At 45.1% G+C, this 13,373-nt stretch overlaps 1 protein-coding gene across 3 annotated transcripts in view; it reads left to right on the top strand.

Annotated features, from left to right (window-relative positions):
- Positions 1-13,373, top strand: part of CHAF1A (chromatin assembly factor 1 subunit A) — a 270,727-nt gene that overhangs the window by 241,790 nt on the left and 15,564 nt on the right. For all 3 annotated transcript variants that reach the window (XM_069216496.1, XM_069216495.1, XM_069216494.1), the window contains 2 exons: positions 302-798; positions 12,559-12,649. In XM_069216496.1, the coding sequence (XP_069072597.1) occupies positions 302-798; positions 12,559-12,649 (588 nt within the window). The remainder of the gene's footprint in view (positions 1-301; positions 799-12,558; positions 12,650-13,373) is intronic.

Below are 13,373 nucleotides of genomic sequence, written 5' to 3'. Positions count from 1 at the left end.
TTCCTAATGTATAAGCACGCTCACCTTACCAGGTCTGTACTCCAAATTATTTTTATCCTTGATGCAAGTGTCTCGTTCCCAGATGTTGCCCATGCACAAATTTGTACAGGTGGAAACAACAAGCTTAAGAATGTGGTGTAACTTCAACCTTATTATTGTGATACATATTAGCACTTTGAGAGTTCCAGCGTATATGGCCAGTTCAACAACTTGTCATTTTAAGTTGTTTCACTTCGATATTGAAAACTCTACCATTATATTTTTTTAAAGTACTAAATAATACATTTGTTTTCCACTGCAGTTTTGGAAAAGTTGCTTCCATTGCTCCATGGCAACTTCAATGGCAGCAAGGTAATTATACATGAGTTCCAGGAATGCTGCAGACGTGGATTGCTTTCTGAAGGTTCTGAGCCTGGCCATCCGGAAAGCAGCAGCACCAGTCCCATAAGTCCTAATACGTCTAGACCTTCGACTCCGACTGCTGGTGAGAATGCACTTATCCCATCAAAAGCCCGTCTGAAGCGCATAATCTCTGAGAATTCCACATATGAGAAGAGACCAGATTTTAGAATGTGTTGGTATGTCCATGCAGAGGTATTGAAGCGATTTGACCAGCAGGCACTCCCTGTACCATGTCAATGGACTTATCTGACGCAAGTCAACCCTGCAGCCAAAGAGGACAGCCTTAATAGTCTAACCACGCCTTCTACCCAAGCGACCCCAGTGTCGGTGAAGAGAAAGTCGAGTGGAAGCATGTCAATTACCAAATTCATGAAAAGACCCAAGGAGGTCAAACAGGTGAGAAAATAAGTGTGTTGATGGAAAATTGGCAGTTCTGTCAGTGCAGTGGGTGAATGACATAAATAAATATCTGTAGACTTAATTCTTCTGTGTGTGTAGTAGCTGTATTTTCTATCAGACTATTTCTTATTGCTGTTAGACAGTTTTGAGGATTAAATGTGAATATATAGTTTGCTTCTTATTGTATATTGAAAGCTAAAATAAATGCCAAACTTTCCAGCTGGTATAAATGAGCTCTTGCTTTCTCATCAAGGTCTTAAGTCTGTTAAGCCTGCTATCCAAGGTCTTCTCTAAATCTTCATCCCATGAAATACTTTTTTCTGTCCATGGTCATTAATTGTGTTCATCTCTATCAGTGGGAAAGTTAGAAGTAGGAAACTGGGTTAGGGGGTTCTCTTCCAGGGGATCCTCATCAATAGTCATAAACATTGAATATTCCCGCCCCCGTGCGGGGACCCCAGAGCATATGTAAAAAAAAAAAACACATGTATAAGTATGAAATATATAGGAAAAAATAATTTGTTTAGTAGATAATTTCCATACCAGAATCATGTATACATGTGCATAATAGCAATGCAGTCTGTTGATAAACAGGCTAAAATGCTTTATTTCTATGGAGTTTTTTTAATACATTTAACACTCTCCATTAGAATCAAAAAAACTTTCTGAAGCCCAATTGGAAGACACAGAAAATACAAGCAACACATCTGAAAAGAGAAAAACGACATTGAAAATAACAGAGCATTATTAGCCAATAGGCTGCATGCATTCAAGTTAACACAGCAGAACCAAAAAAATTGGGACTGTGCCTTTAAGACCCTGAGCACCTCCAGTATCCCACCATGCCTCAGGGGTGAAGGTGAGGTGACAGTTGGTTCAGTTAGGTCAGTTCTTTTTTTCCGGCTTCTTCTGAGAGGATCCTGGAGCATTGAGCTCTCAGTTTTCTGAGTTTTTTCACAGAAAAATACACTAAAAACCTTGTTTTTCCACTTCACTCGACGTCTTCATTGATTTCCTGAGTGAAGGGATATTTCTCTGTCTGGAAAATGCCTTCTCTTTTTGTGAAGTGCCCTTCCGGTGGGAAGAAGGCGGCCCAGTCGGATCCACACTCTGTTTGCATAGTGTGTTTGCCTCAGTCACTGCCCTGACACCTGCAGACATTGTAAAAACCTGTCTAAGAGGACTCTGAAAGACAGAGAAAAGATTCGACTTCATGGGCTTTATGAGACAGAGAGAAAACATCATCCTCTTCTCTTCCCAGGACTTCTACAGCCCACTCATGCATGACAAGCTAGATCGATGTCAGACGGTAAAAAAATACCTGCCTGCACCCCGTCGACGTCATCCCTTCCGTCGTCGCATCATCGGGCCTTATCGCTGTCGACTCGAATGACGTCGAAGGATACTGTCGAAGACTCTTCTCCCTCATCGGGATAGATCTCCTTCGACTGCAACCCAGCGATGGACATCGAGCCAGCACAGGAGTGCTCATACGCTGTCGAAGAAGCTTCAACCCTCGACGGCAAGTAAGACGACGACGCCGCATCGCATGGAGCAAAAGGCTTCCGTCTTCAGCAGCCCATCGCTCGACGTCGAAGCATACGATGTCGAATCGTACCCATGGAAAGGACCGTCAGTCGCCGGCGAGGCACTCGACGTCGAGACTGGAACAGCCCATATCACATTTGAGGCCTCCTTCGATGTCTGTACACCACTGGTCGACGTCGAGACAGCTGTTACCTGTTTCTCAAGGAGGGAAGCATCAGCCACACACATCAGCACAACCACCAGCCGACAAGGATCTCCCTCCACGAAGTCCAGTGGACTCTATTAGGAGTGGATCATCCGGACAGTCAAGGGCCTCATCACCAGGGCACATCTCGCCCATAAATCTAGCTCCCAGATGGTTGGAGAGCCTTAACAAGACACCAGCTTCTCCAGACTCACAGTACTCCCACATGTGCTCACCGTCCGTCATTGCTGAGGACACCTTCGCCAATGGCGCATACAGAGCGGGCTCGCTCTACATCTCGCCAGGCTAACCCTAGGCCTCGACGCACTCCTACAAGATCTCGGAGCAGGTCACGCTCCCTACGGAGATCTAGGTCGAGGTCACGCCATCCGCAGACTCCTCCTTAGTGGTCCACATCATCGGTCTTCCATCAGGGGGTACTCTCCGACTCTGACACTCTCCACCGGCTAGAGTTTCCCCAGTGGATAACATAACGACCTTCAATGAGGTGCTGCTCAGAGGTGCACAGAAACTTAACATTGATGTTCCAGAACCATCAACTTCCTCATCAGTGATTTTTGAAACCTTACAGAACAGCTTCCAGGGAGTTGTTACCACTGTTGCCTGGTCTCCTCCAGCCAACAATGGAAACTTTTCTGACACCAGCAAGCCTGCGTTCAGCACCAGCTAGGATCCTGAAGAAGTACAAAGCCCCAGATCAGGATCCTTTATTTCTCAGGGCTGATCCTCCACCAGACTGTCATTTTAGCTGCAGCCCGTAAGACACATTTGGTGGCGTCAACTGTACCGCCAGATAAGGAGAGCAAACATCTGGACTCGCTGGGTAGAAAGATGTGTGGCATGTCAGTATCAGTAATTGTTTCCAGTGCCTCAGCACTTCTGGGCAGATACGATCGATCCCTCTGGGATTCTCTTAGTAGGTTTGCGGAGAAACTGCCTGGGGAAGACAGTCAAGACTTCCAGGCGATCCTTCAAGAGGGGAGTTTGGTGGCCAATCAGATCATCAGCACGGCTGCAGACAGTGCGGACTTGGTGGCCCATGGATACGTGCATGGGGTTTGCGCAAGAAGGTCTTCTTGGCTGAGGCTCACAGGGTTGAAACAGGAGGCACAACATCGCATCCTGAACCTTCCTTTTAACAGGAACTCATTTGGTGCCCACACTGATGATGAGATGGTACGCATGAAGTCAGATGTCGACACGATGAGGGCAGTCGGTCTAGAGTGACGGAAAGATTTTAGAAGGAGGTATAGACCTTACGCCAGGCGTCCTTTCTAACAGAGGGTTCAAACCCCTCACTGGTCCCAGAGACCTCAGCAAGGGCGTCCTCTCTTTCAGTCTTGCAAGGCCGCAAGAGATCAAGGAACAAGCAGACCACAGCAGTCTACCCCCAGAACCCCGGCAAGCAATGAGTGTTCGCTTCCCTTAATTCTGTCCACCTCGCCGGTTGGGGGAAGTATCAGTTTGCTCACGAGTGGCACGGCATAACAAAAGACAAATGGGTGCTGAGCATTGTAGAGAATGCATACTCTCTTCTTTTCAGTCACCCTCCACCTCATCTACCACCAACCAGATCAAACTCTGCCCACATAGTTACTACTCAAAGAAGTATGCATCCTGTTAGAAAAAAAAGAGCGATAGAAAAGGTGCCAGACGCTCAAAGGGGACAGGGAGTATACTCCCGATATTTTCTAGTAGCAAAAAATGGTCAGGAAGGAGTCTTCAGACCTATTCTAGACTTTAGACTGCTGAACAAGTTCATCCGGAAGCAAAAATTCAGAATGCTGGCTCTTCATCAGATTTTCCCTCAACTACATCGAGGAGACAGAATGTGCTTCATAAATCTGCAAGATGCCTACTTTCACATTCCGATTGTACCTGAACGTCGAAAGTTCCTTCGGTTTGTGGTAGCCTCTCAACACTATCAATTCAGGGTGCTACCTTTTTGGCCTCAAATCTGCCCCTCGCACATTCTCCAAGTGTGTAGCACCGGTAGCAACACACTTAAGAAAGCAGAAGATCTTCATTTATCCATACCTGAATGATTGGCTATCAAAAGCCTCCACCCCGGAACAGGCAGTAAACCATCTCAGCCTGGTCCTCAGGACTTTCCACTCTCTAGGTCTGCAAATCAACTTCCAAAAGTCCATTCTCACCCCACCGCAAATCCTCCACTACCTGGGGGCGATACTGAATACAAAGCTAGAAAAAAGTGTATCCTTCGGAGGAACGACTATCATCAATAATGAAGTGTCGCAATCTCCTTGGTTCCCCCGCACCTATGGTCCGTCAGGTGACATCTCTGTTGGGCTCCATGGCCTCTTGCATTTTCATTGTCCCGAATGCCAGACTGCATATGAGACCTTTAAGAGAATCTAGAAGAGCAGTGGAATCAGCACACAGGCCAATGGGAGGACAGGATAGTTCTTCCTATCTGGGTACGGCGATCATTACAATGGTGGATGCACAGACATCACCTGTCAGTAGGGGCTCTGTTTAGCCAACCAATTCCTTCCGACACTCTGATAACAGATGCATCACTACAGGGCTGGGGAGCTCACCTGGGTCACCTTCAGACTCGAGGCTTGTGGTCCAGCAAGGAGCAGACTTACCAGATCAACCTGCTGGAGCTTAGAGCAGTTCACCTGGCTCTCAAATCAATTTCGACATCGATTTAAGAAAACTCTATACTGGTTCAGACGGACAATGCAACGACAATGTGCTATCTAAACAAACAAGGGGGTACGAGATCCCGCCCGCTGTCTCGAATCTCAAACTATCTGGCACTGGCTGATAGCGAGAGGGATGTCTCTTACAGCGATCCACCTCCCAGGGCAACAAAACGTAGAGGCAGATTTCCTAAGCAGGACCCTGGTGGATGCCCACAACCGGGTTCTTCACGACAAAGTTGTTGCAGACATCTTCTTTCAGTGGGGTCAGCCTCAGTTAGATCTGTTTGCAGACGAAGTAAACAAAAAATGCCCAGACTTTGCGTACAGGTTTCTACCGTCGAGGGAATTCCCTGTTGATAAACTGGTCAGGGATATTTCTCTATGCTTTTCCACTGATTCCCCCGATACCAGCGGCGATCAACAAACTCTACAGGTCCAACACCAGGATGATACTCATAGCCCCACAATGGCCTCAACAATTCTGGTACACAGATCTTCTCCAGTTGTCAGAACAACCGCACAGGAGGCTGCTGTGCAGACCGGATCTCCTTTGCAGGTTAGGAGGCAAGATTCTTCATCCCAACCTTCCCTCTGTGAACTTGACAGCATGGCTCCTGAATTCCTGCAGTATGGGCATCTAGGGCTCTCGCAGGAATGTATGAACATTTTAAGAGTCCAAAAGACAGTCTACACAACACTCCTACGCGTTCGAGTGGAAGAGATTCTACATGTGGTGCCGACAACATGGTCATAATCCTATTCTGGCTCAGGTGGAGGTCATATTGTCTTACCTGCTCCATCTGGCGAAATCAGGTCTGCAGTTTTCCTCTATTAAGGTACATTTATGTGCCATTACAGCTTATCGTAAGTCGCCCTCTCAGAAATACTTCTTTACCATGCCAGTAGTTAAGGATTTCTTAGAAGGCTTAAAGTTTTTTTTTTCCACCCATTCAGAGACCCTCACCTCCATGGGAACTGAACATAGTGTTACCTAGAATCCTGGCCCCTCCTTTAGAACCTATCCACAAAGCTTCCTTGCAACACCTTACGTGGAAGACCGCTTTTCACGTAGCCATTACTTCGGCTAGGAGGGTCCGTGAGATTCAGACTCTGTCTTCCAGAGAACCGTACACGGTGTTCCATGATAAGTCGTCCTGAGGACTCATCCATCATTCTTACCTAAGGTGGTGTCGGATTTTCACATTGATCAAACTATATCGTTTCAGACTTTTTTCCCAATCCGGTTACTCCGGCGGGAAAGCTTTGCACTCCCTGGACCTTAAGAGTGCTCAAATTTTACCTGGATAAGACCAAATTAATTAGACGATCTGACCGTCTGTTAACTATGGACACATGAGGACAGATGATGCTGCCTCAAAACAAGCTATTTGTAGATGGATAGTCTCATGTATCGTAACTGCGTATCAATTGGCTAACAGTTATCGGCTAGTCCTAAGGCTCATTCAACAAGAGGAAAAGCGGCTACTGCTGCCCTCCTTAACCATGTTCCTATCTCTGAGATCTGTAAGGCCGCTACATGGAGATCTGTACATAAGTTTACTAGGCACTACTGTTTAGATACAGATGCCAAAGCAGACACACAAGTTGGTCAAGTGTGAGGAATTTATTTGCATAGTGTTTATTTCCTGCACTTCTGTTACAGTCCGCAGAGGTAAGGGAGGGTCTTGCTAATCTATTCAATGTTTGACTATTGATGAGGATCCCCTGGAAGAGAAGGATAAGTTACTTACCTGTAATTCCTAGTTCTCTTCCAGGGGTATCCTCATCAGTCATAAACAACCCACCCTCCTCCCCGGACGCGAGTCTTCTAGAAGTTCAGTAGAGACCATCTATCTAATCTATAGGGTTAAGTCACCGTAAAAAAGAACTGACCTAACTGTGAACCAACTGTCACCTCACCTTCACCCCTGAGGCATGGTGGGATACTGGAGTTGCTCAGGGTCTTAAAGGCACAGTGCCACGTTCTTTGGTTCTGCTGTGTTAACTTGCATGCAGCATATTGGCTAATAATGCTCTGTTATTTTCAATGTAGTTGTTCTCTTTTCAGATGTTTGTCTTCCAAATGGGCTTCATAAAGTTTTTTTTTTTAATTCTAATGGAGTTTTAATGTATTTAAATAAAAATAAAAAATCCATAGAAATAAAACATTTGAGCCTGTTTATCAACATAGACTGCATTGCTATTATGCACATGTATACATGATTCTGGTATGGAAATTATCTTCTAAAAATGTTATTTTTTTATATATATTTCATACTTATACATGTGTGTTTTTTACATATGCTCCAGGGTCCCCGCACAGGGTGGGAATATTCAATGTTTATAACTTTGAGGATACCCCTGGAAGAGAACTAGGATTTATAGGTAAGTAACTTATCCATACTTCTGTCTGTCCCAGATATCCATAAACAGGTTATCTCTGCATGGTGGGGTTCCACAGGCCCAAATTTCAAGTATTTTTAATATAAAAACATGCCTGTAGTAGGCAATCTTTCTACAGTGTGTGTGTTGGGAGGGGTGTTGCTAGTTGTAGGAAGTTGGCTCTGTATATACTACCTCAAAGTAAGAGATGGTGTGCACAGTCCAAGGGTTCCCCCAGAGGTAAGATAGTGGCAAAATTAGATAATTCTAATGCTCTATTTTGTGGTAGTGTGGTCGAGCAGTAGGCTTATCAGAGGGTAGTGTTAAGCATTTGCTGTACACACACAGGCAATAAGTGAGGAACACACACTCCGACAACTCCAGGCCAATAGTTTTTATATAGAAAAATATATTTTCTTAATTTATTTTAGAATCACAATATTCAAGATTTGAAGTAAATACATAAAATGCAACTTACCCCACACAGGTAAGTAAGGAACTTTTGAATTAGAGCAGTAACATACACCATTTTAGTTAAAATGGCAATAAAGCTATTTTAAAAGTGGACACAGTGCAAAAATCAACAGTTCCTGGGGGAGGTAAGTAATGGTTAGTTTTTAAGGTAAGTAAGGCACTTACAAGTTCGTCTCCTGGGCATAGGCATCCCACCGTTGGCGGTTCAAGGCAACCCCAAAGTAACCGCACCAGCAACACAGGGCCAGTCAGGTGCAGATGTCAAAGGCGGGCCCAAAACACATAGGTGCCTATAGAGAACTGCGGGTGCTCTGGTTCCAGTCTGCCAACAGGTAAGACCTGTGTCTTCGGAGGGCAGACCAGGGGGGATTTGTAGAGCAGTGGGGGGCACAAGTAGGCGCACAAAACACACCCTCAGCGGCACAGGGGCGGCGGGGTGCAGTGTGCAAAGCAGGCGTCTGGTTTGTAATTGAAATCAGTGGAGGGACCCGGGGGTCACTCTAGCGGTGCAGGCAGGGCACAGTGGGGGCTTCTCTGGCCAGCCACCAACTGGGCTAGGCAGAGGGTTGCTTGAGGCTCACTCCTGCACTGGAGTTAGTTTCCTTCTGATCCTGGGGGCTGCGGGTGCAGTGCTTGGTCCAGGTGTCGGGTTCCTTGTTACAGGCAGTCGTGGTCAGGGGGAGCATCTGGATTCTCTTTGCATGCATTGCTGTGGGGGCCCAGAGGGGTCGTCTCGGGTTACTCACAAGGTCGCAGTCGCCTGGGAGTCCTCCCTGTAGTGTTGGTTCTCTGGAGCTCGAGCCAGGGGCGTTGGGTGCAGTGTGTGAAGTCTCCCGCTTCTGGCGGGAAGAGTGAGTTCTTTAAAAGTTGCAAAGTTGTTGCTGTTTTTGAACAGTGCTGCTGTTCACGGGAGTTTCTTGGTCCTTAGGGTTCAGGGCAGTCCTCTGAGGCTTCAGAGGTCGCTGGCCCCTGTCGGATGCATCACTGTGCAGGTTATTTGAGTCTGGAGACAGGCCGGTAGGGCTTGGGCCAAGTCAGTTGTCACCTCCGTCGTCTCTGCGGGGCTTTCAGGTCAACAGTTCTTGTTGCAGGAATCTGATTTCCTGGGTTCTGGGGTGCCCCTAAATACTGAGGTTCGATGGCATATGTTGCTGCAGATACACATGTTTCGCACAGTCCGCTGCCTGGTGTTGGGCTCGGAGTATTACAAGGGCAGTAGGCAATGGCTACTGTCCTGGAGGGTGGCTACCCCCTCTTTGTGCCTCCTCCTTGAGGGGAGGGGGGCACATTCCTAACCCTATTGGGGTAATCCTCCAAACTAAAGATGGAGGATTTCTAGAGGCAGGGGTCACCTCAGCTCAGGACACCTTAGGGGCTGTCCTGACTGGTGGGGGACTCCTTGTTTTTCTCATCTCCTCCAGCCTTGCCGCCAAAAGTGGGGGCAGTGGCCAGAGGGGCGGGCATCTTCACTAGCTGGGATGCCCTGGGGTGATGTAACAAAAGGGGTGAGCCTTTGAGGCTCACCGCCAGGTGTTACTGTTTCTGCAGGGGGAGGTGTGAAGCACCTCCACCCAGTACAGTCTTTGTTCCTGGCCTCAGAGTGACAAAGGCACTCTCCCCATGAGGCCAGCAACATGTCTGGTGTGTGGCAGGCTGACAGAAACTGGTCAGCCTACACTAGAAGTCTGGTTGGTATTCAGGGGGCATCTCTAAGATGGCCTCTGGGTGCATTTTACATTAAATTGCACACTGGCATCAGTGTGCATCTATTGTGCTGAGAAGTTTGATACCAAACTTCCCAGATTTCTGTGTAGCCATTATGGAACTGTGGAGTTGGTAATTGACAGACTCCCAGACCAGTGCTTAGACACTGTAGGGGCATAGTGCTCATGCACATATGCCCTCACCTGTGGTATAGTGCACCTTGCCTTAGGACCTTGACTTACTTATGCCACAGGCAGTGTAAGGTTGGCATGGCACTCTGAGGGGCGTGCCATGTCGACAGTCATTTTCTCCCCACCAGCACACACAAGCTGTGAGGCAGTATGCATGTGCTGAGTGAGAGGTCCCCAGGGTGGCATAAGACAGCATACCCTTAGAGACCTTCCCTGGCATCAGGGCCCTTGGTACCAGGGGTACCAATTACAAGGGACCTATCTGAGTGCCAGGACTGTGCCAATTGTGGGAACAAAGGTAGTTTAGTTAAAGAACACTGGTGCTGGGGCCTGGTTAGCAGGGTCCAGCACACTTTCAATCATAACTGGCATCAACAAAAGGCATAACATCAGGGGGGGTAACCATGCCAAGGAGGCATTTCCTTACACTAGTAAATGAACTTTTCCAAATTGAGAAACTACACAGTTAGCTAAAAACACTTTTGAACTACTCCTTTTTGCCTAACATTGAAAATCATACCAACTACAACTTCACCTTTGAGCCTATGGTATCTAAAGAGCCAGTGATGTTGATCATGACTTCCAGTGCATCAAGGTGAATCCGTACATCAAATGGTCATGCCCTAGATATAAATTGCAATGATCAAGTTGACACTAAAAAAATACACTTGGAGGTTCGATGGAAAAGAGATGTGTGTGTATGTATATATCACAACAATTAACTATGTAATAAAGGAGCAGTGTTTTGGTTAATGAGGTCACCAGGGCACCAAAGACCGGTTGTTAGTGAATGTCACTAGAATCCTTCAATGGCAATATTGGACCATGTTCCACTTTCAGTTAGATATTTTATTGCATGTTTATTTTGAGGTTATCTGGGGAGCTTGGGGGTTTTATCTTTCCAAAGAGGTAACTGTTTATTGGAAATATAAAGTGTAATACTAAACTTTGCTGTCTGCAGTAAAGCAACAATACTTAATTATGTAGTTAAGAGCATTTGCGTTATAAAACAGATTGTCTACAGAAGGGAATGATCAAGGCCGTTTTCTTTAAACAGTGGGCGCTGTCAGCAATTAAACTGTTTAGGTTCAGTTTACCTTTCATAAATAGATTGTTAATAACAGTGGGCCATGGTCAGTCCTGTTGGAATTGTGTGAGTCGTCAACTTCAGTGTTTACTGCACGGTTAGTTATGGATTAACTTCATTTGGCACAATTTTACATGTGATTTGCCGATTTCAGCAAAAAGGTTTCTAGCAAAAGTAAATCAAAATACTGACAATGTGCTGTATTGTAGTGCATATTTTGTGATTTCAAGCTGCATAATTTAGACAACCCTGCCATATAATTTGATTCTACATTACTAGACTTAGTGGTCCTGGCATTGTATTTTGGAGCTTGTCATGATGATGAGACCATATCTCACTGGGACCTGTAAATATTTTACATATTTCCTGATTCCTTTTGAAAAATTGGTTTTATACAACTGCATTTTGTGTGTGTGTGTGTGTGTGTGTGTGTGTGTGTGTATATATATATATATATATATATATATATATATATATATATATATATATACACAGTGTGTATTTTCATATAAAATGTATGTCTGTATAGGCATTGCTTTTCAACGTACATTAATTTGGTGAAGAGTTCTATAATGGAAAACTAGGATTACAGATACAAAACATTACTGTTTTGTGTAATATTACTTAAGATAGAAGTTAATTACAAACTTAGTTCTCAGTTGCTGAAATAATCAACCCATGCTCCAAAAAAATAATTCAGAAATCAGATCCTTCTTTTGGTTTAGGTGGTAAGATCACTAGTTACGTTTGCCACTGCATTGTTGGACTCTGCAGCCATCCTTTTGTCCTAAAGCTGGTGCTTGATTTTATTTAAGTGCTGGTCCCCAAATTTGGGAGGCAGTCCTTAACTGAAGTGTCACCTAAAAACCGCCACCACCTCTTCTGTGGCCCTGCTGTTAGCCTGGTGGAGGAGTAGCTTGCACACCAGCAAAGAGAGCATGCCATACTTTCATTTCCATTGTGGTTTATGGAACTAGAGGGCTGCCACTGCACTTAAATGATGAGCGATCACTGTACAGGTTGTCCAATTTACATGCTCGTTGAAAATAAAGCTTGCTCCACTGCTCAGACGGGGACAGGAAAAGTGCAGGAGATGGCAAAGAATCCTATTACTTTGGAATAAGAACGGTTACACCCACCACCACAAGTTAACCACTGCCTAAAATGGTTGCTTAAGAATTGCTCTTCACTAAAGTGTCTCAACATTTTCATATTGTTTACTTGTTACTTTAAGTTTTTTTTTGTCCTTTTTGGGTGTACAGGAGTTGTCTTTTGGATAGACATTGTTTAATTTTTCGAACAGCATTTATCTTTAGGTTTTGTGGGCTATCAATCTAGCACCAGAATTAAAAGAAATATTTACTTTACATCTAACTAGAATTGTATAGCTGATGTTTATAGCCTTAATGTGTTTTCTTTCATCCTTTAATTAGTATGTAGTTGCAGTTATGTCCATTTTCAAGTGCTCTATTTTGTTCTATTTTATTTTTTTAGGTTGGCATGGTGGAGACAGATGGTTTTCAGGCAGATACAGAAGACGAAGATGATGAAGACTGTATTGTTGTGGATGTACAGCAAAACAAAGGTAGAAGCTGGTATCTTAATCTCTCTGAAGATTTCCAGGCAACCCCTATTAGTGAGACAGTATCTAGGAAGCCAGGGCTCTCTAGTGGTAGCTGTGGTGAGCAGCCAAGACTTATCTAGGAGGAGCGTAAAGCACTTGCAATAAGACAGCAGTCACACAGCAAGTTATCACGCCTCAAAAGGAACCACAGAGAGTTGTAAAAATAACGCTGCTTTATTACAGTAACACTGAACTAGATTGCCTATAGGCAGTCCCCCAGCTGGAGCTAAGTACACACTAGATATACACGGTAAATATTAGGAATTAGCGTATAGAAACAACAAGCATTGGCAAGGAATAGTGAAAAATAGCTAGGATCTGTGGGGGCAAAACATAAAATAACAGTTGAATGGGAAGTGAGGTCCCCACCCAAGGATATGGAGTAGTTAGAAGGGAGCTGAGAGAACTCTAAAACCCAAGAGGTGAGTACCTAGGTGACGCCTAAGCGCCTAGGAGAGCAGGGGTAAGTTACTCCAGTGTTGGAAGTTTCATAGTCACATGCTTGAATCCTTCCTCTGTCATCGAGATGGGAGCCCCCTGCATATTTAATTTAGTATTATTAACATAGGTTTAAACCTAAAGGCCCTTAGGACTATGTTTAGCCCTCGATCAGTCATTTTAAGAAAAAAGGACCGAACTTCAGGGCCCACCAATCAGGCGACAGCACCCTTTAAAATCTTCCTGA

Source organism: Pleurodeles waltl, chromosome 12, assembly GCF_031143425.1.
Source record: "Pleurodeles waltl isolate 20211129_DDA chromosome 12, aPleWal1.hap1.20221129, whole genome shotgun sequence".
NCBI classification, from domain to species: Eukaryota; Metazoa; Chordata; class Amphibia; order Caudata; family Salamandridae; genus Pleurodeles; species Pleurodeles waltl.
Note: the sequence above shows the minus strand (reverse complement) of the source record. Positions and strands in the feature narration are given on the sequence as shown.